The sequence below is a fragment of the Peromyscus leucopus genome, chromosome 9, assembly GCF_004664715.2.
Source record: "Peromyscus leucopus breed LL Stock chromosome 9, UCI_PerLeu_2.1, whole genome shotgun sequence".
Classification (NCBI taxonomy): domain Eukaryota; kingdom Metazoa; phylum Chordata; class Mammalia; order Rodentia; family Cricetidae; genus Peromyscus; species Peromyscus leucopus.
The window spans coordinates 72942768-72966169 of record NC_051070.1 but is presented as its reverse complement, the minus strand read 5'-3'; the positions used below and the strand labels follow the sequence as shown (position 1 = coordinate 72966169).

At 47.7% G+C, this 23402-nt stretch overlaps 4 protein-coding genes and 1 non-coding gene across 10 annotated transcripts; 3 read left to right on the top strand and 2 right to left on the bottom strand.

The window, feature by feature from the left end:
- The first annotated feature begins 3190 nt into the window (after window positions 1-3190).
- LOC114695970 (5'-deoxynucleotidase HDDC2-like) lies at window positions 3191-4074 on the top strand. Its single transcript, XM_037208822.1, has one exon. It carries the CDS (start codon window positions 3221-3223, stop codon window positions 3626-3628), a length of 408 nt encoding a protein of 135 aa, XP_037064717.1. The 5' UTR covers window positions 3191-3220; the 3' UTR covers window positions 3629-4074.
- A 2030-nt stretch (window positions 4075-6104) lies between these two features.
- On the bottom strand, window positions 6105-14117 carry LOC114696010 (O-sialoglycoprotein endopeptidase). Of its 2 annotated transcripts, none has more exons than XM_028873529.2 (11): window positions 13895-14117; window positions 10866-10985; window positions 10553-10728; window positions 8968-9063; window positions 8539-8588; window positions 8317-8395; window positions 7688-7753; window positions 7498-7588; window positions 7211-7286; window positions 7018-7116; window positions 6105-6526 (listed from the first exon to the last, which is right to left on the bottom strand). In XM_028873529.2, the coding sequence occupies exons 1-11, from the start codon at window positions 14007-14009 to the stop codon at window positions 6442-6444; spliced, it is 1053 nt and encodes a 350-aa protein (XP_028729362.1). In that variant the 5' UTR covers window positions 14010-14117; the 3' UTR covers window positions 6105-6441. The 2 variants fall into 2 exon arrangements, with proteins under 2 accessions (XP_028729362.1, XP_028729363.1); XM_028873530.2 differs by lacking the exon at window positions 6105-6526 and adding an exon at window positions 6546-6755.
- LOC114696062 lies at window positions 9547-9649 on the top strand. The gene has a single exon (XR_003734952.1). It is a non-coding gene; the product is annotated as a U6 spliceosomal RNA (small nuclear RNA).
- A 44-nt stretch (window positions 14118-14161) lies between the features above and the next one.
- Apex1 (apurinic/apyrimidinic endodeoxyribonuclease 1) lies at window positions 14162-16488 on the top strand. 2 transcript variants are annotated; one of them, XM_028873531.2, is made up of 5 exons: window positions 14162-14264; window positions 14442-14556; window positions 14772-14959; window positions 15444-15636; window positions 15745-16488. In XM_028873531.2, the coding sequence occupies exons 2-5, from the start codon at window positions 14502-14504 to the stop codon at window positions 16260-16262; spliced, it is 954 nt and encodes a 317-aa protein (XP_028729364.1). In that variant the 5' UTR covers window positions 14162-14264; window positions 14442-14501; the 3' UTR covers window positions 16263-16488. The 2 variants fall into 2 exon arrangements, with proteins under 2 accessions (XP_028729364.1, XP_028729365.1); XM_028873532.2 differs by having other exon boundaries at window positions 14184-14269.
- An 80-nt stretch (window positions 16489-16568) lies between these two features.
- On the bottom strand, window positions 16569-20185 carry Pip4p1 (phosphatidylinositol-4,5-bisphosphate 4-phosphatase 1). Of its 4 annotated transcripts, none has more exons than XM_028873533.2 (7): window positions 19951-20183; window positions 19461-19651; window positions 18872-18978; window positions 18528-18633; window positions 18326-18378; window positions 18141-18231; window positions 16569-17388 (listed from the first exon to the last, which is right to left on the bottom strand). In XM_028873533.2, exons 1-7 carry the CDS (start codon window positions 20111-20113, stop codon window positions 17245-17247), a joined length of 855 nt encoding a protein of 284 aa, XP_028729366.1. In that variant the 5' UTR covers window positions 20114-20183; the 3' UTR covers window positions 16569-17244. The 4 variants fall into 4 exon arrangements, with proteins under 4 accessions (XP_028729366.1, XP_028729367.1, XP_028729368.1 ...); XM_028873534.2 differs by having other exon boundaries at window positions 19972-20182; XM_028873535.2 differs by lacking the exon at window positions 18528-18633 and having other exon boundaries at window positions 19951-20185.
- Window positions 20186-23402: the final 3217 nt, after the last annotated feature.

Below are 23402 nucleotides of genomic sequence, written 5' to 3'. Positions count from 1 at the left end.
GTCTAAAACCATTTCAAAGAGCAAGTGTCACATGCTTCAGACAGACTTAGACATGAACAAGAATCTACCCTTATCTGTGACCAAGTCATTAATGACCCTGGGGAGAACAAACCTGTTGGGATAATTTTATTTTTATTTTTTTGTTTTGTTTTTGGAGACAAGGTTTCTCTGTGTAGTCCTGGCTATCCTGAAACTCGTTCTGTAGACCTGACTGGCCTTGAACTCACAGATCTACCTGCCTCTGTCTCCTGAGTGTTTTTTTTTTTCTTTTTCTTTTTTAAATAGTCTCATGTAGTCCAGGCTAGCCTTGAGCTCATTATATGCCTAGATGACCTTTAAATACTCATCTTCCTGCCTCTACCTGCAGAGTGCTGGGGTTCCAGGTGTGCATCACCACTGGAGGGCTTTGTACTAAGCAAGCATTTTACATCCCAGGCGCCATCCTCAGCCACAGAACAGACTTTAATAGAGGATTCAGAAAGAAACTGGAGACCACTTTTCTAAATTGTGCTGTGAAGTACACTTGTCCTGTCAATTCACTCACACTCAGTGGCACCTGCTGGATGGCTGTTTAGCAATTAGGACATAGCTCAGAACTGCCCAAGTCAAGCAACTGTATATAGGTACCCCATAGAGTGCAGTGGGAAGTTTCTCTGGTCCCGCCTTGCCCAGCAGTTCAGACGAATCTCTCTCACCCACAGTCCTGCAGCCATTTATAAAATAATCGCTCAGAGGCTTGTATTAGTTACAAACTGTATGGCTTATGGCTTCAGCTTCTTGCTAGCTAGCTCTTTCATCTTAAGTTAACCCATTCCTATTAATCTATATGTTGTCACGTGGCCATGGTGTTACCGGTCTGCTGGCATCTTGTTGCTCCTTTGGCGGTGGGTTGGTGTCTCCCCCAACTCACCCTTCTTCATCTTGTCTTTAGTTTGAATGTACTGCCTAACCTTATTCTGCCCTGACAGAGGCCAAAGCAGCTTTATTTATCAACCATTCAGAGCAACACATAATCACAGCATACAGAAAGATATCCATAGCAATAGAGTTCTTAAAAAACCAAAACTAAAACCAAACCACATTTTTCTGCCAGACGGCAAGACCTACTTCACATCCAGGAGCAGGAATATGGGCTGTTTGGAGCAGTTTTTCAACCTTGATACCAATGACATTTTTGCATAGAGCTTCATTTATAGGGCTTTGCTATACACTGTAGGGTATTTTCTAGCATCCTTGGCTTCTCTTTTTAGGATTTACTTATTTCATGTGTCCTGGGTGTTTCGCCTCGTGTCTATGCACATGTATCCCTGGTGCCTGAGGCCAGAAAGCATCAGATCCCCTGCAACTGAAGTTACAGACAACTGTGAGCTGCCACCTGGTGCCGGAAATGGAACAAGTCCTCTGCCAGTGCTCTTAACCACTGAGCCATCTCTTTGGCCCCTCCTTGGCTTCTCTTTAGTAGCATCATCATTTTGTCTTCCTAGGACAAAATCAGACCTGGTTGAGAACCTCTGCTGGTTTGTGGTAACAGGACAGAAATCAGAGTATGTGAGTGGAAATGCTAGAAAGTATTCAGTATGCTGGGAACTCGGTAAATGTGTTCTCTTTGCTTCTACTTTAAAGAACCAAGGGGTGGTTTGAATGAGGATGGCCCCCACAGGCTCATATATTTGAATGCTTGGTCCCCACTTGGTGGAACTGTTTGGAAAGGATTGGGAGGTGTGTGACTGGGGGTGGGCTCTGAGGTTACAGACGCCCACACTATTCTCACTTTCTCTCTCTCTCTCTGCCTCTAACTTGTAGATTAGTTAGTGCTCCCTGATGTGATAGTCATGGACTTTATTACCCCTAGAAACAGAGAACACCAATTAAATGCTTTCTTTTGGTTATGATATACTGTCTCCTCACAGCAATAGAGTAACTTTTTTTAACTTATTAAAGTACTTAAAATTGTTAAAATATATACAATAAAAAATAGTTGAAAAGTAACTAAGGTAATAATGAGTACAGGAGAGAGACATTGGGGATTTGAGGCTCAAAAGATAAGGCGTTATTAAAGACAGTGAGAGGGTTAGGAAGGTAATGTTGCTGAGTGGCAGGAAGGACTCCCTTTGGCTTCATTGTGATCAACTGGTTAGAGTAGTCAGCATGGCTACTTTGCTTGTCCTTTCAGTTGCACAGATACAGGTATAAAGTAGGTGATGTGTACGACATAAATAGAATGGGAGGTTAGGGATTCAGCTCAGCTGGCAGACCTCTGGGTTCAGTTCCTAACACTGTGTAAATTGGGTGTGGTGGGGTACACCTGTAAGCCCATGCTTGGGAGGTAGAGGCAGATCAGGTCATCCTCTGCCAGCTTGTTCAAAGCCAGCCTGAGCTTGATGAGATCCTGTTTTGTTTTGTTTTTTAATGGCAAAGGGAGATGAAGCATCAGCAACAAGGTGTTTATTATTGGAATTTAACCAAGGAAGGAAAACTATAATATAGAAAGAAGTAAGATCAAGGGGCTGCAGGTCCTAGCAAAGGGATGAATTCAGCATAAAAAACAGAATAACCAGATTATGGGAAAAAATGGGATGAGACTGAGGTATATGTTGCACAAATCCCAAATGGTCTTAAAATGAAAACCTGGAGCCAGAGTTAAAGCTGAAAGATGAGAGGAAACAAGCCACGGCCACTTCTCACCTTGTCAACTCCTCAGCTGAAGAGAAGACCCTGTCTCCACGAATCCTCAGCTGAAAGGGTCTCTAGTTCCTGTCTCCTACACCTTATGTTTCTCTCCGCCCAGCCATTTCACTTCCTATCTCAGCCTTCCTAGTGCTGGGATTAATGGCGTGTGTGCCTCCCAAATACTGGAGTTAAAGGTGTGTGCCACCACCGCCTGGCATAAATGATTATTTTATAAGTGCTGAGGGACCACAGAGCCGGGTGGGACTGGAAAAACCTTCCTACTACAAGCCACCCTGGATTACATGAGATGAGTCCAGTCTAAAAGAGAAACAAAGCCAGGGAGTGGTGTGGTAGTATTGTGTTCCCCAAAATATTGTGCACCCTAATAGACTTATCTGGGATCAGAGAACAAAACAGCCACTAGACAGACATAGAGGCCAGAAAATGGTGGCACACATGCCTTTAATCCTATCAAATGGATCTCTGTGAGTTTAAGGCCACACTGGAAATAACCAGGCATGGTGACTCACACCTTTAATCCCAGGGAGTGATGGCAGAAAGCAGAAAAGTAGAGGTGCACTCCGGCATGGCTTCGGCCTCTTCCTGCGGCGGGGCTGGGTTGTTGCGTTTCCTGCGGCTGGTCGGGCAGCTCAAGAGAGTCCCACGGACAGGCTGGGTATACAGAAATGTGGAAAAGCCAGAAAGTGTGTCAGATCACATGTACCGGATGGCGGTTATGGCTATGGTGACCAAAGACGACCATCTGAACAAGGATCGATGTATATGCCTAGCCCTGGTTCACGATATGGCAGAATGCATCGTTGGGGACATAGCACCAGCAGATAACATCCCCAAAGAAGAAAAACACAGACGAGAAGAGGTTGGTGCTGACCATTGGCTCTGCAAAGGACCGCGAGGAAAAGCTGTCGCTGAAGTGAAGAGAATTCACCAGCTATAAAGAAAGATGGGGAAGGTCGGAGAGGATGTGCTTAGAGTTTTAGGATGTGCTTAGAGTTTTAGGGCCAAGGTGTTACGATGGAGCGCATCCGATGATAGACAACTAGCTGGGTCTGTATAGAGTTTAGTACTTAATGGCTCACGTTTGGTGGGAATAGCGAGGGAAGGTCTTCAAGAGAGTCTTGAAGTAATAGTCTTCTCTCAGCAAGGGTTTCTTGGCCAGCAAAGTTGTTTTAGCTTATTCTCAGCAACATTTTATATAAGAATAGGGCTACATCCCTGCTCCAGCCTTGACACTGGAACAAATAGTCATGTTGGCGTCAGTTCTTGTTAGTGTGCATGGAGAGATGGCATGGATTTCATAAGAATAGTACAAATAGCAGGGATGTAAGTCAGTTTGTGGAAATTATCCACCCCCCCCCCCCACACACACTTAAACTATTTGGAGAGAAATTCTCTAAATCACAAATATATTTAGTATTATAATTACTATTTAGTAAATTTTAAGTTTGTCCTTTAGAGGCTAGAAATTTAAAAGGTAAAAGAAAACATTTGCATTCATAGACATAAATAGCATTGATAAGCTATTAAATCAAGGTCAGTGGCTGCTCTAAACTCAGAGCGCAGGACTACAAAGAGACATTTTTGAGGCAGAAACAGAAAAACACAGGAAGAAGGCTACCCTTATCCCTTCCTCCTTCCTCCCCTGCTCCTCGCTCTTTCATCCTTTAAAGCTGAAGAGGTGACATTCAGTGTAATCATTATTGCAAATGACTGTTCGTGTAGGCCTTTGAGATTGGTCCTAAGTTATTTATTGAGGAAGCCTTTACTAAGATGGTTTAATAGAGAAGGTGGGTTTAAGTAGCTATTTTCTGAGCTGATGGAGACTAGATCTAAGTAGCCAGTAGGGCTTTTGCCCATGTAGAAGCAAGATCCCATACGGAAGTGAAGGTAATTTAGGTTCCAAGCCACCCTAAAATACAGGCATCTTGGGAATAGAATAAGGCTGTATCCTCCATCCCTCTTCTTCCCAAAGGACAGGTCCAAAATATAGCCTGTGCATCATGACAGAAGGAAATATTTCTCAATATAGGTCCAGACTGTTGTGACTCATATAGGTCCAGACTGTTGTGAAAAGAATTCTTGACAGAATCCATACAGAACGAAAGCAATCTGCTTAAATTCTCAGTTGTTGCCGGGCGGTGGTGGCGCACGCCTTTAATCCCAGCACTCAGGAGGCAGAGGCAGGCGGATCTCTGTGAGTTCGAGGCCAGCCTGGTCTACCAAGTGAGTTCCAGGAAAGGCGCAAAGCTACACAGAGAAACCCTGTCTTGAAAAACCAAAAAAAAAAAAAAAAAAAAAAAAAAAAAAAAAAAAAAAAATTCTCAGTTGTAGAAAGGAATCAGTCAGTACTTGAACCAGAGGATAATGGGTAATGAAGTGTCACCCGGGTTAAGAGGATGGAGAAAAAACTCCTCGTTCGTAAAGCCCGTTGGAGGATGTTGGTTTCATTTCTGCATAAATATGGACATTAGAGTGAAAAACCATGCTGAAGGTGACTGGGGCCTTAGACTGAGGAGCAGGCATGGGGAGATATGACAGAAGAGAGATGCTGTTCCTCTGGAAGTGTGCAAGCATTTTCTCCACAGAAGAGCATGCCAGAAGCTTCTAGAAAAGAACCACAGACACTGTAAAGGAACTGCAACCAATGCGGGAAGAGGAAGCCTATGACTCCTCAGACAGGATGGGTCCTGATTAGTGTGGCCCGAGGGAGGGTCACTAGGTGCTGCTGTCTTCTTGTGTGCCCACCCCTGCTGATTCACAGAGGAATAAATGTCAGAGGCAGAAGGACCAGGAAAAAAAAAAAAGAAGAAAGCAGAAAAGTATATAAGGTATGAAAACCAGGAACTAGAAGCATTTGGCTGGTTAAGCTTTTAGGCTTTTGAGCACAGTTCAGCTGAGAGGCTTCCAGTCTAAGGAAACAGGATCAGCTGAGGAATTGGCGAGGTGAGGAAGCTGTGGCTTGTTCTGTTTCTCTGATCTTCCAGCATTCACCCCAATACCTGGCCTCAGGTTTGATTTTATTAATAAGATCTTCTAAGATTCATGCCACACAGTGGTCCCAGCACTAGAAAGGATGATACAGCAAGTGATATGCTGGGCAGAGAAAGAAATACAAAGCAGGAGACAGGAGTTCGGTGCCCTTTCAGCTGAAGACTCGGGGACATTCAGTCTGAGGATTTGTGGCAACAACAGGATCTTCCCCTTTTGGCTGAGGAGTTGGTGGGGTGAGAAGTGGCCATGGCTTGTTTCCTCTGAACTTTCAGCATTGACCCTGATACCTGGCTCCAGGTTTTTATTATAAGACCATTAGGATTCGTGCAACAGAAAGACACATGGCTGCTAGTGGGTAAAAGAGGAGCTTGGTAGTTCAGGACCTCGTGTGGCACTATATACAAGATAAAGGGCATGGTGTCTGTAGTTCTGATGCTTGTATTGGTGCAGAGGCATTGTATATCTGGGGTGCCCCCCAAATTAGCCAGTGAAGTGTTTGTAGGAGTACATCAATAAAGTTTATGAAGGACAGGAGTTTTAGTTATGAATTAGAGGTATTTCCAGGCCTTGTTAAGGGGCATCCTGAATATCTACTTCAGTGAATGTGAACACAATTCATTAGGTGTAGAGCAGTCATCACAGGGAGGGGCACTAGAATACTCTTAGTTAGGACACCGTTGTTAGTGGGAAGGTAGGAGAGCATCCACGGCTTCCTCCACGGCTTCCTCCAAGCAGCCGCCATCAGAACTCTCTGCACCATCAACCGAGGGCCACTTGGGCGCTCACCCGCTTGTTCACTGACCTCACCAGTAAGAATTTCCTCAGCGCCAGTTCTGTACTGGTCCTGAAAAACAATCCAATTATCAATGTACAAAAATATTTTTTTTATTGTGGAGTTATCCTGGGGTCCCACAGGGACCCCACGCCTTGTATGGGGTCCCTACACTCTCGAAAGAAGAGGGGAGTCCGCAGCACTCCCCAGACTCCCTCCCACGCCAGCACTTGGAAAGCTGTTGTGTTCCTGTTCACGTTGTCAGTCCCTCCACGTCACCTCTACTTCGTCTGTCCTGTACCTGCGGAAAACAGGAAACCCTGTGACCACCCCTTAGCACTCTGTTTTCTGAGACAGCCTCTGCAGGCCAGGCTTATCTCAAAATCAAAATCCTGCTGCCTTGGCCTCCCACATGCTGGGATTAGCGGTGCACGCCACCACACCCATCACCCACAGCATTATCTGTTCTTCTTGACCCTCACGCTCTTCGACTTGCTTACCTGTCGATTTCTGCCTCTCTCCCGTACCTACTCTCTCCTCTCTCAGAGGGGGATGACACTCACCTCTGCGTAATTCCAGACTCTCTGAGAGGGGTCCTGTGTCCAGCCTGAAACATCTCCCAACCTGCTTGGGCTATCATGGCTCCATTGTCAATGCAGAATCTGGGGAGGAAGAGAGAAGGCATCTTGTGGTCTAAACACAGAAAAACCACAATAATGGGAAGAGAAGAACTCAAGACGAAGGAAAGGACCTCACCTCTCATCCGTTGCAAAGAGCTGGGCCCCCCGCTCCTGGCACATGGCCGCCATCATCTCCTGCAGCCTCGTGTTACCTGTGAAGGGACGAGAACCACAGTGAACTTAGAGTTGGCCATCTCACTAGCAAACCAACTGTGCTCCCAGGGCAGTTTCCTGCAGGAGACTGGGGAAGAGGATTGGGAAGGAGGTGAAGCAGACACTCCTCCAATCTCTGGTAACTGAGAACATCAGGAGGAGGATGACTATCAGAACTAGGAGGAAGGCACACTGCCTGGTGATACACACATCCAACTCCTCCTACGATGAGCGCTTCCTTGGAGCCGCAGTGTGCCATGGCTCGCTCTGTGATCTCCACTAGCATTGCAAACACAGTCTCCTGTGGGAGACAGACAAGGGAAGACATGAGAGCAGCATCCCACCTTAGTTCAGCTCTGCTCCAGAACAGGCTTTGCATCCCAGCTTTTCCCTCTTTTACCTGTAAGGAGAAACACAGGTCCTCGGGGGTACATTCCCCCGTGGCCAGCATTCTCTGTGCTGCATCCTGCAATTAAAGGGGAAACAACCCAAAAGATGAGTAACGGTGTGAGGCTCCCATGAAAACAAAAATTCCTGTACTTGGAAGGATTGCTGACTTCATCACAACTGAGATCACAGGAGTGCTGTACCCCACATCGTCTTCTTTCCTTTTTGTTTATTTGTTTTCAAGTCTTTTTGGTTTTTTGTTTTGTTTTGTTTTCAAGACAGGGTTCCTCTGTGTAGCTTTGGAGCCTGTCTTGGAACTCACTCTGTAGGCCAGGCTGGCCTCGAACTCACAGAGATCCGCCTGCCTCTGCCTCACGAGTGCTGGGAAAGGTGTGCATGCACCACCACCGCCTGGCTGTTTTCAAGTCTTTTTCCCATGTAGGGAGGGACTGTTTTGTCCTACACTGCATCCCTATTATTAGAATAGTGCCTGGCTCACAGAAGGATACAGTACCTGCTAAATGAATCTACCCGGCACCTATCATGAGTGAATGCTTATTCAGGAAATTAACAGTGAGCAAAGTAGAGACATCACTTTAAAAGCAGGGATGTGCTCCTGTCTCCTTACCCTCTCACACTCACCTCGATGAAGGACAGAATCCCTGAGAATGAGACATCCATCCCCTTCACAGTGTATGGCAGCTCAACTAGCTTCTTGCCTCTAGTAGAAATGAATAAAGGCACTAAACGTAGAGTCAGCTGGCTGCTCACCCTCCAAACCCCCTTCCGCACCCCATCGCTACATATGAAAAGAAATCTCTAAAGCACAAGTGGCCAGTGCTCTTCAGCGTTATGTCCTCTTACCGCTTTGCCATCTGCTCAATGTTGTAGCCTGGACTTGGGTCATTGGAAATCTACCAGCAGGAGGAGAGAGAGAGAGGCAGAGAAGCGTGAATACATCATGTAAAAAATGCATTCTTCTACACACATGAATATACCCATCACTCTGGGTCCTCCCCAAATCAAGGTGAAGAAAAGCAATCAGTATATATTTTTATAAACTGTATACACAGAGAGAGGAACAAACATGTTTGTACCAAGTAATAGATAACATATGGACATAAATGCTTAATTATGCTACCTATGTTAAATTATATCTACCCATGCTAAAGAAAGTTGCAGAGAATGAAATTAGATATTCAAAAGCCCAAGATCTATTTACTATTTCCTGCAATTTCTTTCTTTTGCTCTGCAGATCCACATCTTACGCACTCCACAGTCTCAATGGCCTACCTTCAGCACTCGAGCAAAACGGTCCAGACAGTTTCCCACAGCAATGTCGATCGTTTCCCCAAAGATGCGGTAACGGTGTTCTGAGTAGGAAATCACCTAAGAAGGATGAGAATGCCCAGGAAACTTCAAGTCTATAGAGAGGAGCACTTAGCTATGTGGAAGAAAGCAACACAGTGTCAACACTAGACATTCCAGTAAGAAGGGAAGGAAGTTGTCTACGAATGGCTTAGCCCTGTAATTCTACTACTGGTGAGGCGGAGACAGGCAGCCATGGCTGGCTACACCGTGGAATGTAGGGCCAGCCTAGACATACAGCAAGCCCCCATCTTAAGAAAACCAAACCAGGAGTTGGTAAAATGGCCCAGAAGGCAAAAACACTTGTCATGTGAGCCTCGAGACCTCAGCTTGATCCCTGGAACCTACATAAAAAAGGTGGACTCCAATAAGCACGCACACACACACATCCGCATCTCACACATCTCATACACACACAAAATAAATAAACCCAAATATGATCAAGATATTACATACATGTATAGAGTTGCCAAATTTAAAAAAAAATCAAAAAGCAACAAACCAGTGTTTACTTTGCAGCACACAGACTAAAATTGTAATGATGCAGAGATTAGCAGAGCCCCTGTGCAAAGATTACACAAACTCATCAAACATCCTGCATTATGTAGCCTTAACAAACAGAAACCACACACAGACACAGACAGACAAACAGACACACCAAAAACAAACCCTAAAAAATAAGAATACAAACCAAACCCAAAGCCAAAACAGAGTTTGTTGTGGTGATCCACACCGACATTCCATGAGAAAATAGAAAAAGAGTGTGCCAGATGTGGTGGCACACACCTGTAATCACAGCCCTTGGGAGGAGTTGGGAAGATCAAAACAATACAGGGAAAACCTGTAACCACAGCGAGACCCTGTCACAGACAGCATAAAACAACAAAAATGGCAGTCTTGTGATCCTAGCTGCTTAGGCTGAGACAGGAGAACCATGAGTCTGGGGCTGGGTTATCTAGACATTCTGATTTTCAGAAAAGGAGGGGAACAGGGTGGACAAATGAAAAAAAAATATATTTGTGGGGCTGGAGAGATGGCCCAACAGTTAAAAGCACCTGCTGCTCTTCCAAAGGACCTGGGTTCAATTCTCAGCACTCACATGGTAGCTCACAACTGTCTATGACTCCAGTTCCTCAGATCTAATGCTCTCTTCTGTCTTCCTTGGGCTCCTACATATATGCAGGCAAAATACCCACATACGTAATAAATAAATAAATAAATAAGTGTGTGCGTGTGTGCGTGTGTGTGTGTGTGTGTGTGTGTGCGCGCACGCGCGTGCGTGTATCTTGAAGGGTTAAATCCACATTCCTTCCCTTTTAAACTGGAAATTCTAGTTGCATGTATAAAGTTCTAGCATTTTAATTCTCTTCTAAAACTTGCGACTCTACACCTCTGTTCTGCTTCCTGTATTATCTGAGGTCCAAAGAGCCTGGTTTTGTCTCAGCAGCTCCTACTACTCAGGTAGAACACCTCAGAATTAGGATGAAACGTGAAGATTACTCTTAAGTACCTGAGTATTTCCTCCGCTGACATACAAAACAGTTGGGCTAACGGCTCCAGTGATGAGACGGCCCATTTCAATATGGCCTATGCAGTGGTTCACACCTAGCAAAGGCTTATTCCACAACTGGGCCACAGTACGGGCAACGACAGCTACAGAAGCCAGTGGGGCTCCCATACCAGGACCTAACAGGGTACAAATGGGAATTAGAATCCTAGAAATTAGGAGAAGCAGGTGAAGAAAGGAGATTTGAGAATGTGTACCGGTAGTGACTGTGGCTCCACCCATATTCCTCCCTTGCTGACCACTCTCCCAGACTGACCTTTGGTGTAAGCAATGCAGTCAATGTCCTGGGAGGTTAGTCCAGCCTCTGTTAGTGCCTCTTGCAGTAGATCAAGGATAACAGCTCGATGGTGCCTGGCCGTATCACCTGGGAGGAATCCTAAGCAAAGGTACACAGATCAAGAACCGCGAAAGAAGGTAGGTATTAGCTTGGTGCAATGGCAACTGTGATATGGGGCTATAAATTGTAAATCATTATAACTAGGTTCAAACACATTTTTATTAATCAAAATGGGAACCATTTTAACCAACACATTTTGCCAAGAAACCAGTTTGTTAGTTGGGTGAGGTGGTGCACGCCTTTAATCCCAGCACTCAGGAGGCAGAGGCAGGTGGATCTCTATGAGTCTGAGGCCAGCCTGGGCTACAAGGGGAGTTCCAGGACAACCAGAGCTTTGTACAAAGACCCTGCCTCAAAAACAAACAAATGAACAAACAACAGCAAAATAAACAAATAAAAATCAAGACAAAAAAACTGAGTTTGTTTATTCCCAAAGCAAACCTATGTTTCAACAAATTCTCAGAAGGCACTTTCTGCACCCTCCTCGGTGTGGAAATGTTTTCAAAAAGTTGTCAAGATGCTGAAGAGATGGTAGTCAGTTGATGGGACGTCAGGCAAGTGTCGTGGATGAGGTAAAGCTTCCACAGTTGACTTGATTCAGCTTCTGAAGCACTGGTTCCGCCACACGCAGTCAGACACTGTTCTGTTTGCCAATGCAGACTGCAGTTTTGGTACATCCCAATGACTTGCTGAGAACACCTCTCAGATGCAATGGTTTCACGGGGATTTAGAAAGCTATAGTGGACCAGAGCCCTAGCAGACCACCAGTGTCTGCGACCTTTTTTGGTGAAAGTTTGGCTTTGGGAAGTGCTTTGGCACCATTAAGCTGGTTGTGGCCAGTTTTCCTACACAATCCACCTTTTGTCATGGTCATAATCTGACTGAGAAATGGTTCACGGCTGAGAGCTGAAGATAATGGCTATTTCAGCTCTGTCTGTTTTTGAGGCAGCAACTTACTGAGCTTTTTTAAAAACTTTTCAACTCACTTCAAATATCCAACCATCACTGACTGGTCCACCCCGAGTTCTCTGGCAAGCTTTTCTGCAGCTGTAAGACTGGCTTCCACAGCTGCTCACAATAACAAGGTCACAGTCAACTTCCAATAGCCAGCCATTTCAGGCCTCTCAAACAACCCAGGTCCTGCCATTAGCAGTTCCAGGGGCCAAGATGTTACGGACTGTTTATGTTTTCAAGCTGTCTCCACTGCCCCCTACCCACTCTGAACTCAAAGTAATTGTTTAATTCTATTTCTATTATCTATTTATTTTGAGACAGGGTCTTACAATGTAGCCCTGGATGGCCTGGGACTTGCTCTATAGACCAGGCTGGCCCCAAACTCAGATCCCTGCTTGCTTCTGTCTCCTGGAGTACTGGGATTACAGGTTTGAGCTTTAGTTTTACTTTTTGTCTAACATCATTGCCATAGTATAAGATAAATATAAATAAACAGCAAGTAATGTTATTATCAAAAAAAACCAAAAAACAAAAAACTCACCCCAAACCAAAACAAGATGTGATAAATGCACATTAAAATGAGACCCTGCGGAATTTTCCTAGCTAAGCATAACGGCACAAGGCTGCGGTCCCAGCACAGGGGAGGCAAAGGCGGGCAAGAGGGGAAGGAGGGAGAGGGAGAGAATGATAATGAACAACTACACATTTATTCCAGTCTCAAACAACAAACTTCAACAATGCAAAAACTGCAGTTACTTTTGCACCAAACTATTAGAAATAAAAACCTACAAAATAATGTTTTAAAGATGTAGGGGGAAAAATCCATTTACTCGCCTAGGTTTTAAGAAATCCTCGACTCAAGGCCCTAAATTTGAGACAAGGTCACACCCAGGATGGCCTTAAACTCAAACCCTCTCAGCCTCTCTAGTGTCATGTTTACATATTGCACCACAACTCAGCTTTCTTTCCAACCTCTATACAGGCTACTTAGGTTTCAGAGATGCCCATGTTCACATACAACCTTCAGAGTCAATTCAACGTACACATACCTCCTACTCTTTAGTGACTTTCTCTGTGCTCCCACAGAACCCTACCGCGCACAAGGTCATGTTGTTGGACTTAACACATAGTAACTACAGCACTACAAGTGTCAGTAGCTTCCCCTTTAACTAAGTAACCCAGTCCCAGTGCCTAAAAGAGGGAGTCCTAAGCACACATATTCTTCTACCGTGTAACCTGAAACACCACACCTGTTTGGGGAGCCTTTACAGCTACATGCAGCTTATATGTGTGTGCAGATGCTTTGGGGGAGGGTAGGCAAGATACAATTTGTAAACAATCTTAACTGAGAATTGTGCAGTGTCTGGTGCTTTCACATAGTTCTCAAAACCCACTGGTATTCATTTCCACTCTAACAGTAATGGAAAACAGACACCTAAAACAGATTGAAAATACAGTAACTTCTGATATCCGCCCTCCTGTCCTTTCTCATTCTAAACTATTACACGTATCATGGGTAGTATAAAGCAATCTCTATGTGCGACTACAGAGGAGCCTCGGAACACTTATTTTCGAATGCTTAGCACATAAAAGGTGCTCAATAAAACCTGAAGACAACCGGGCGTAGTGGCTCACACCTTTATTCCCAGCACTCAGGAGGCATAGGCAGACTGAGTTCGAGACCGGCCTGGCCCACACAGCAAGTTCCAGGACAGTAGGGGTTTGGGGTTACATAGTGAGACCCTGTCTCAAAATATTAAAAAAACAAAACCCTGAACGAAGCCACTTATGTCCACGTGCCTGTGACACTTCTGGCCGTCAAAGAGTTAGCAACCAAACGCGATCAAGTCTTTGTAAAAGGGTGTCGGGGCGCAGATACCAACACCCGGGAAGCCGAAGCAGGCAGCGGGACAGAATATCGGGGAAGAACCCCCCACTGGACAAAACCCTGTGAACGGGACAAGGCGCCCGCGACCCGGGCCGCAGCCACTCACCGGTGCCCGGGGCCGTGACGTAGGTGCGCCGCGGGTTCGCCAGCACCGTGCCGTCGCGCACCACGCCCACGCCGATCTTGTTGGCGCTGCCTTCGAACCCCAGCACCGCGGGCATGGTGCGCCCGACTCCGGTTCCCGGGTGGCAGGACTAGTCGGAACCGGCACCACCACGAACAGCCCAGAACCAAGCGAAGGGACCTTCAGGCGCCAGAAGTGACGTCACGAGGTGCCAGGCGGACCAATCACCGCACTCCCGGTCCATGTGGGGGGGGAGGGCGATCTCGCGTCACGTGACCACGCCAATCTCCCACGTGGGAGCGGGCAGGCTCCATTCTTTGTGCTGCGAGGGGCTCCCTGGCTTCGCTGGGAGGTCAGGTAGCTTGTTCTAGCGGGTTCGGCGACCCTGCTCGCTGAAGGGCCTAACGGGGGCGAGGCGCTGCGATGCCCACGGCGGGGAGGCTGGGGGACCCGAGGCCCCTCGGCGTGCGAACGCCCGAGGGGTGGCTCGCTTCCTCCTGTGTTTGATTTCACCGTTTCTTATCTGTAGGCAAGGCAGTAAACACTGCTTCTTCGGTGCTCCGGGCGCCTGAGGGCTTTCGTCACAGGGATGCCAAAGCGTGGGAAGAGAGCGGCGGCAGAAGACGGGGAAGAACCCAAGTCGGGTAAGGAGGTGAAATGAGCATGGGCCGTACCCCCCCCCCCCCGACAAGTTTATAGGACTCGGTTAGGAGACCACCATGAACTACGGTAAATATGGACCAAGTCACATTGCAGGAGTCCGAGAAGTTAGGGTAACCAGTGCGTCTCAGGGGCCTGTCGTCAACACTGGCCTGAGGTTGGAAACAGCCAGCTCTTAATGCTTTACTCGTTTCCACAGAGCCAGAGACCAAGAAGAGTAAAGGGGCAGCAAAGAAAAACGAGAAAGAGGCCGCAGGGGAGGGCCCTGTTCTGTATGAGGACCCTCCAGATCAGAAAACCTCACCCAGTGGCAAATCTGCCACACTCAAGATATGCTCCTGGAATGTGGATGGGCTTCGAGCCTGGATTAAGAAGAAAGGTTTAGATGTGAGTACAATTCAAGAGGGAAGTAGACTTTCCTTGATAGACTAGTCTTGAGAATGAATCATCTTGTTTCCTTGGAGTCCAGAGGGTGTTACTTTTCTCTTGCCTGTTTTTTTTTTTTGGGGGGGGGAGGTTACGACGACGACTGTCTGTTCCTTCGATTCCAATCACCTTGTTTCATATCCTTTTTAACTAGTCCCTAGAATGTCGGGGTAAAAAAACTCCGGTCTCTAGCTTGTCCTTGATCCCCATAACTAGTGAAGATGAAAGTGGGGGAGGGGGCTGGTGAGAAGGCTCAGCAGTTAGGAGCACTTTGCTGTGCTTTTGGAGAGTCCAATTAGGTTTCCAGCACCCAAGTCAGGCCGCTCACAGGCATTTTTGTCACTCACGTGATTGGTTATATTCTGCTGCTTGAATTCCTTATGTACAGGGACTTGTTAGGTGCATAGTACATATAGCTCATTTAACTTTTCACGGTTTCATTCAGTGGGTAAAGGAAGAAGCACCAGATATCTTGTGCCTCCAAGAAACCAAATGCTCAGAGAACAAACTCCCGGCTGAACTTCAAGACCTGCCTGGACTCACCCACCAGTACTGGTCAGCTCCATCAGACAAAGAAGGATACAGTGGTGTGGGCTTGCTTTCCCGCCAGTGCCCACTCAAAGTCTCTTATGGCATTGGTGAGACCCTATTGAGTTTTATGTCTGAATGTTCTTCAGCCAGTTGCTAACTCTGCTGCTGCTTAGATTTTTTTTTTTTTAATCTTATGCTGATTTTCATTTCTTTAGGCGAGGAAGAGCACGATCAAGAAGGCCGGGTGATTGTGGCTGAATTTGATTCCTTTGTCCTGGTAACAGCCTACGTTCCCAATGCAGGCAGAGGTCTGGTAAGACTGGAGTACCGACAGCGCTGGGATGAAGCCTTTCGTAAGTTTCTGAAGGACTTGGCTTCCCGAAAGCCTCTTGTGCTGTGTGGGGATCTCAATGTGGCCCATGAAGAGATCGACCTTCGGAACCCCAAAGGGAACAAAAAGAACGCCGGCTTCACCCCCCAGGAGCGCCAGGGCTTTGGGGAGTTGCTCCAGGATGTGCCACTGGCTGACAGCTTCCGGCACCTCTACCCCAACACCGCCTATGCTTACACTTTCTGGACTTACATGATGAACGCTCGGGCTAAGAATGTCGGTTGGCGCCTTGACTACTTTCTGGTGTCGCACTCCCTTCTACCTGCATTGTGTGACAGCAAGATCCGCTCCAAGGCTCTTGGCAGTGACCACTGTCCCATCACCCTTTACCTAGCACTGTGACACCCCTGCTGAAGTAACTTTACGCTTGGGAAGCAGCCGCCTCTCCCCCAGTAAACTTACTAGCTTTCTAGTAAAGGCCAATGTATTTCTTACCTCTTCTTTAGGTGTCCTTTAGGCCCAGGTTTTGGTTTTTGTATGTGCCCCCCTCTGTTTTAATGGTTAAACTAAACCTCTGGTTTACTTTCAACCATCCAACTAAAAATAAAAAGGCCCTACTTTCAACTTTGCTACCTTTGTTTCTCTTTTGTGAATCTACAAATTCCCTTTTTTATTTTTTCATACACAAAAGTTGTTAAATGGGAAAGGTTAGAGTCATGACATTATTTATTTACAAGCACAGATGAATCCCTAACCTCTCCCGAGACAGTGACCCTACCTCAGCCCAGTTCAGTACTGCAACTGGAAGTAAGGAAGGTCGGAAGGAGGAATTCAGGGGAATACAGGATTAGGGGAACATATCCCATATTAAATAGTTCTATCTACATCAGTTCCTGTAGTTCTGTACAGAGCAGTGGCTGACCCCACCCCACAGGACAAGAAATGTGGGGAGACGGGACTGAGGATGAGGCCAGAGCCAGCCCCTGGTGAAGTGCAATAGCAGCAGCAGGTCCTAATGGTGCACAAGAGGGAGGGCAACACCCCCCACACACACTTCCCACCCCCACCCTGCCCTGGAATGTATAAGGGTCAGGAATGGTTCTCAGGGAGCACAGAGGAAGGACATGGCTAGAACCATCTTTAGGATCCAGGCTTAGGGGCAATGTTCGCCTAGTTACCCTAAACAGCAACCCTTGGAGGAAAGCAGACAGCCAGCAATGGTCTTACCTACCCTTCCAAACCTAAGTAAGGGACTGGTTCCTTCCTACCTCTCCCCAGGGAAAAGGGAGGCAGCTGCTTGGCTTCCTTGCAGAAGTCCAGAGAGCCTTTTGTAGTGTTAATGTTGCTGCCAGGCAGTCGCCAGGCACAGACTGGATCAAGGGGCTCAGGAGAAGTTCTGGACAGGATGGCTGACCTTCATACAGCCCCAATAAAGGGCCCGGCCCAAACATAGAACAGCCAGCAAAATGACAAATGCCCAGGCTGCGTAGATACCTCCATATTGCTGTGCATGCTTCCATGTGCCAAACTGACAGATGAGGAAGAAGAAAAAGAAGAGGTTACTTTCAGTGTCTGCTACTTCAGTGTTAGGAACAGTAATCAAAGCCAACTTCTGCTCTGTACCCTAGTCCCTTGTAACCCTTCAGGGACCTTTCCAAAGATCAGGTGGTTTAGCTTCCTTCCCTTATGCAGGAAAGTACTCCTGCCATCCCAGACATCTGCCAGTGTTTCTCACGTCTAACAAGTGAACCAGGATTCCTAATAACAACTAATTTTTCTCTCTAGAGTGGGAATACCTTCTTTTACTTCTTAGTTTATTAGTCACTTTTAACTTTAGTTTATCTGTACCTGAAAGTGTTCCTCCATCCTGTCACCACGTTCTTTCGATTTAGTTTGCTTTTTTAAGGCAAGGGTCTTACGTAGCCAACCTGAGCAGCCTCAAATCCTGTAGTTGAGAATGACCTTGAAATCCGATCCTCGTAAGTGCTGGGACCTAGGCTTGTACCACCATGCTTAGTTCATATGGTGCTGAGATTAAATCCAGGGCTTCATGCATGCTAGGCCAACACTCTGACCAGCTAAGCCACATCTGGAACTGGCAACAATCCCCTCCCTGTTTTTGTATTATAGATGGGGTCTTGCTTATGTAGCCCGGGCTACCTTACAACTGCCTCTATTCTTGGAGTCAAGGACATACTCTTTCAGCATCCTTTAAGGGACCAGCTTCTCAGATCTTAGCCTGTTGATGAGACAAATAAGTCCTGCACCAGGACTACTCACAGCAAGGCCAGTGGCAGTGACTGCCAAGAGTAAGCCAAGCAAGAAACAGCAGACACATCTCTTCCGAGGATATCTGCGCCCAATAGACGACCTGTGGGGAGCCAACAGAAATGGGTATTTGGAATAGGCCTGCTGATTTTATGCCAGACATTACCCAGTTACCAGTGCAATGCCTAACCACTTACACTTTCCTGCAGTGAGGGCATCGTGCCAAGGTTCGGTCTGTGAATTCTGTCCACTATGGAAAAAGAAAAACAACCATGGGAAGCAGGTTCTCCTCAATGAGAAGCCCAAGGCAAGAAAAGTGAGAAATAGGATAGTCTTTTCAGGATTTATTACTGTTCCTAGTACTTGCCTCCTCCAGGGTTTCCCAATATCCCTCCTCACCAGAAACGTATTCTTGCAATGTCCACAGATGACCCTGACACCCATTGGCTGTGGTTCTGGACTCAGAGGTCCTGGATGCACAGGCCCTAGGTTGATGATTCTTTTGCTATACAGGGGGAAAAGTATATTTGTAAAAGTTCTTCATTTTAACTGGATCTGATGACACACAGAATCCCAGCAGAACAACCAGGAATCCAAGATGCTATCCAAAGACTCCTGCCTCCGCCTCACAGGTGCTGGGACTGATTATAGGCATGCACCACCTTGCCCAGCTTCAGGTTTGGTTTGGTTTGGTTTCTTTACAGTTTTGCCCAAGCATGGCCTTCCCACCTTATGTCTCTTACCAGTAGGGCCGAGGGCAAGCAATCCGCTGGGAAGTCACCTTGCAGATAAGGAGACAATTACAGGGACATCGAACATACTTCTTTCCGGGGGGTGCATTCTTGATGGGCTGGAGGACAGTGAATAAAGGAACAATGGGTATATCAGCAAGCAAGCCCGTTATGCCAACCCTCTCCAACAACATCACTGAGAAAGGAGAAGTCAAGACATTTGAGAGATACAAATGTTGCCAGCATAGTAGTCTGTAATCTCAGCACTCAGGAGGCAGAGACAGGAAGAGTGCAGTCTGGGGTGAGCCTGGATCACTGTGAGACTGCCTCAAAACAAAACAAAACAGGAGAACCCCAAAATACAAAAATCAAAAGCAACTACAACAATTGCCAGTGAGAGCTAAGCTTTAGGATCCAGGAGAGGCGTAAAAGTGAGAGCTGGCGGGCGTTATCTTTGGTGAGCGGCTTCTGAAGAAATGGCTGCTGAAGATCCAGGAACTGAAAGTGGGTGTCATGAAGAGGTCTTGAATAGGGTCTAGAATCGGAAAGAGGATGCAGGAAACGGGGCCCATTTTTTTGCAGATAGGTATAACTAACTCACAGTGGCTTCGTTGCAGACACCACATTTGACTACATGCTGATGCATCTTGCCTTCCACATTGATCGGAGACTGACAGACTCGACAGGTAATCATGGGGGCACTCCCACTATCCGGGCTAGTCAGGGGTGAGTAGGGGGGTGGGTCCTCTCCAGGCAACACGGCTGGGTGCCCCTCGGGGAACGGGGGAAATGCTGAAGAGGAAGCAGATACACGCACATCATCATTCGGGCACTTGCCACGGGTGCTTCCCCCGGCGGTGGGGAACCCTGCTGACAAAGCTCGACGGGCTTCTGGTGAGCGGCGGTCGGTCGGAGCGTCTTCCTCAGACCCCCTTCCGCGCCGGGCTCCGGCGGCAGGGATTGCCGCCGAGGAAGGATGCCTCGCCCGGTGACAGGTGCCATGGAGCCGCACCTGGCGCCGGAGCAGGCTCCGCCCCCCTCCGCCCCGATCCGCCCCTGGGCCCCGGTGCACCCTCCGACCGCCGGCTTACCCTGGGGCGGGGCATGTTTACCGGCTCCGTACGGAGGTGCGGAGGGCGTCAGGCCTCCACCGGGCCCAGTCGCGCTCCCGCCCGGGCCCGCTAAGCCGTTGCCTCCAGCGCCGCCATCGCCGGCCTCGGACAGCAGCGGAGAGCGCTCTCCGTCCGCCGCCATGGCGCCTCCCGCTCAGTCAGCCACCAGCTAGCGCCGCCGCCGCCGCCGCCACCGCCGCCGCCGCCGCCACCGCCGCCACCGCCACCACTGCCGCCGCCGCCGCCGCCGCTACCGGGTCCCCACGGCGCCTGCGCGCCGCGGTCGCCCGCAGCCAGTGACGCCCCGCCCCGCCCCGCTCACGTGACGGTCTGGCCCCGCCCCTCGGCGCTGTCATTCGCGGAGGGAGAGTAGTTCCCGGTTTGCGAGGGAGCGTTCCTTACTCCATTGGACAGCGGCGGGGGGGGGGGGGGGGGGTCGCGTCACGGTCACATGACCCGCCAGCCGCTGCTGAGTCCGTAAACACCGCACGTGACTGCGAGCCGTGCGAGCCATTGGAAGTGCGGCCATCGCGCTACCCCCGGCCCAGGTGGGCGGCGGCCCCGGCACGCGTCACGTGGCCAGCCTGTCGCGGGAGCCGCCCCCTCATTGGTCCGAAGTCTCCCGGGGGACTCGGCGCCACTGGCCCAGACTTAGCGCCGGAACGTGAGGGCGCCTTCCGTGCTTCCGGGCAGCCCGGCCCGGGGGGTCCTGGTCTGCAGTGGGCCGCGGGGACCGCCCCGTGTCCTGGACAAGCGGTGGAAAGCCCCGGGGAGCTGGGGGCGCGCTTAGCGCGTCCTGCCCGGCATGGCACAAGGCCCCGAGTTCAGCCCCCAGCGCTGCAGACAACTGGGGACATTGGAAGCGCGCGCCTGTAAATGCACGGAAGGTTAGGAAGCCAGGGGATTGCAGGCCAGCCGCGGAAGCAGCGACATATCCTGGACAAAACAAGGTGAAACAGGACACAGGTGGGCGGGGCACTGGAAAGATGGCTTGCTACTTAAGAGCACGTACTGCCAAGTCAGAGCAGCCTAGTTCGAGTCCCAAGACCCTCCTAGGGCGGTTGCTACCTGAAACTCCGGCTCCAGGAGATCCAGTGCCAACTGATGGCTTATCCACACCCATGTGGTTTATGTGGGTGCGTACGTACACATACATAAAGCCACCCAAAATTAAAAAAACAGCAGGTCACAGTGTAGGGCTTTAATCCCAGAGTTTGGAAGATGGAGACAGGAGGGTCAGACATTCAGGTTTGAGGCCAGCCTGAGCTACAGGGAGACTGCCTCAAAACCTAGTATGGTGAACATACTGGTTAGTCCAGCATCAATACTCCGGAACTAAGGATGGCTGAGGCAAGGGGATCAGGAGTTTGAGACCAGTTTAACACACAGACAGAGAATTGAGTGATGATGCAGGCTACTGATGGTATCTGGTTAGTTTAGTGGTGACCCATGCTGGAAGCCCTAGGTTACCTTTCAGCACCTAAAAAAAGTAATAATAATTTAGCTTTTTTTAAAAAATGGAAATTGGACCCAGGGCACAAATATGTCAGAAAAGTACTACCACTGCTACATCCCCAGTCCCTTTTCAGTTTTGAGACAAGACCCTCGCTGGCTTGGAACTTGGTGATTCTGCCAAGGCCTCCTGAATAATTGAGATTGCAGGCATTTGCCACTATGCATGGCTGTGAAATTATAATTATTATTTCTACAAGGGTCTCTACCAGGATTCAAGCTGGAACCGACTTGAAAGCCTCCTCCTAGGGGATTAGCTCTCATTAGCTTCTCAAGGTGCTGTGCAAGCTGCCAAGGAAGAAAAGCAGTTAAAAACCCTGAGCAGTTAGCTGTAGAGCCTACAAACAACAACAATGACCAGGACAGCAGGATTGGGTGCAGTAGTGGTGCCTATATCTCAAGGATAACCTACAGTCACCTAGTGAACTTTAGGCCTAGAATTGTGTAGTACTGTAAAGCAACCATTGCTGTCCTCCTAAACCAGTTTAATTCCCAACAGCATTCTAAATACCTATGCATATGTCTACAAATATGTAAATGTGTATAACCCACTTCCCACGCACCCCCACACACCCTATTTAAGAAACTTTGCAGCAGATGGAGGCCACTACAGTGATCCACAACTAATCAAAATGAAGAGAACAACTGGCTGGTGTGCCTGTCTCCAGTTGATGTATCTACAACAACCCTTACACCTAAGGGAACATTTTGAAGTGGGGGGCAGAAAGACTGAGAGTGAGAGGACCAGGATGTCTGGTGTACAGTCGTGTCTTCTGCATATGACAGGGATCTGCCCCCATGACATCTTGACAGTTATTGTCTAAATAAGACCTGCACAATGCCAATGCCAGTTGACAGCCAGACATGGATGGGGCTCTCACAAGGCCCCACCTTTAGATGAAGAGCTACTGGAAGGCAATAGCAGCTAAGAAAAGGACAGTCTGGTTTTTCCAGGGATGGGCCCTCTGATAGAGTACCCATCCATCCTCCAGTGGTTATCCCTAAACACATATACAGATAAGCAACACTAAATCGACTCAGCAGCTTGTATTTATATATAGGTGTGTGTGTGTGTGTGTGTGTGTGTGTGTGTGTGTGTGTGTGTGTGTGTGTAACAAAGAAGATGAGGTCATGAAGATGAGAGGAGTTGGGGGAGCATGAGAAGAATTGGAGGGGGAAGAGATACACATGTTTGAATACTCAAAATGTTTTTAAAAATTACCCACAAAAATAATAAAAAATAAATGTCTTCACCACTGAAATGAAAATTATATTTTTGTGAGTGTGTCCACAGATGGAAGGAGAGCTCATCATTTTACTTGATGTATACTGATCCCTCAGATACCTACACAAATGTTTGTTGATTCATCTAGTAAATCAAATCCACAGATACTTAGTCATATTTGGTAGATGGAAGACTCTAATTGCTATTTTTTATCTTCAGCCAAGAAACTGAATAGAGGTTATTTTTTAGGTTTTGTCTTTGTTTTGGTTTTTAAATAGGGTCTCATTCTTAAAGTAGGCTGGTTTTCAATTCTTGTCAAGTCCCACATCTCCCCAAAGGTGGGAGCCACCATGCCTGACTAGATCCTGATATTCTTAGACACAGTTTTCCCAGGTCAATTTCCATCATCGGGTCCTTGAACAAGAACCCCATCACTCTCCAACACACACTTGGAAGAAATGAGGAGTCTCCAAACACAAAGTTCGAAAGGGTTATAGTTCTGCAAGGAACAGGCCAGTTTGCTGTTCTTGCTGATGTTTTGGTACAAAGATTTTCAAGTATTAATTCTGTGTTCAGGGTAGGTTTCATTATTTGGGCCTTGGTTATGCACAAAACCCCAAATCTACCCTTTTGTGATACCTCCATCCTTGCTAATGTTGTAGTTTATGATCACTTAAATCTGGTTCTAGCTATG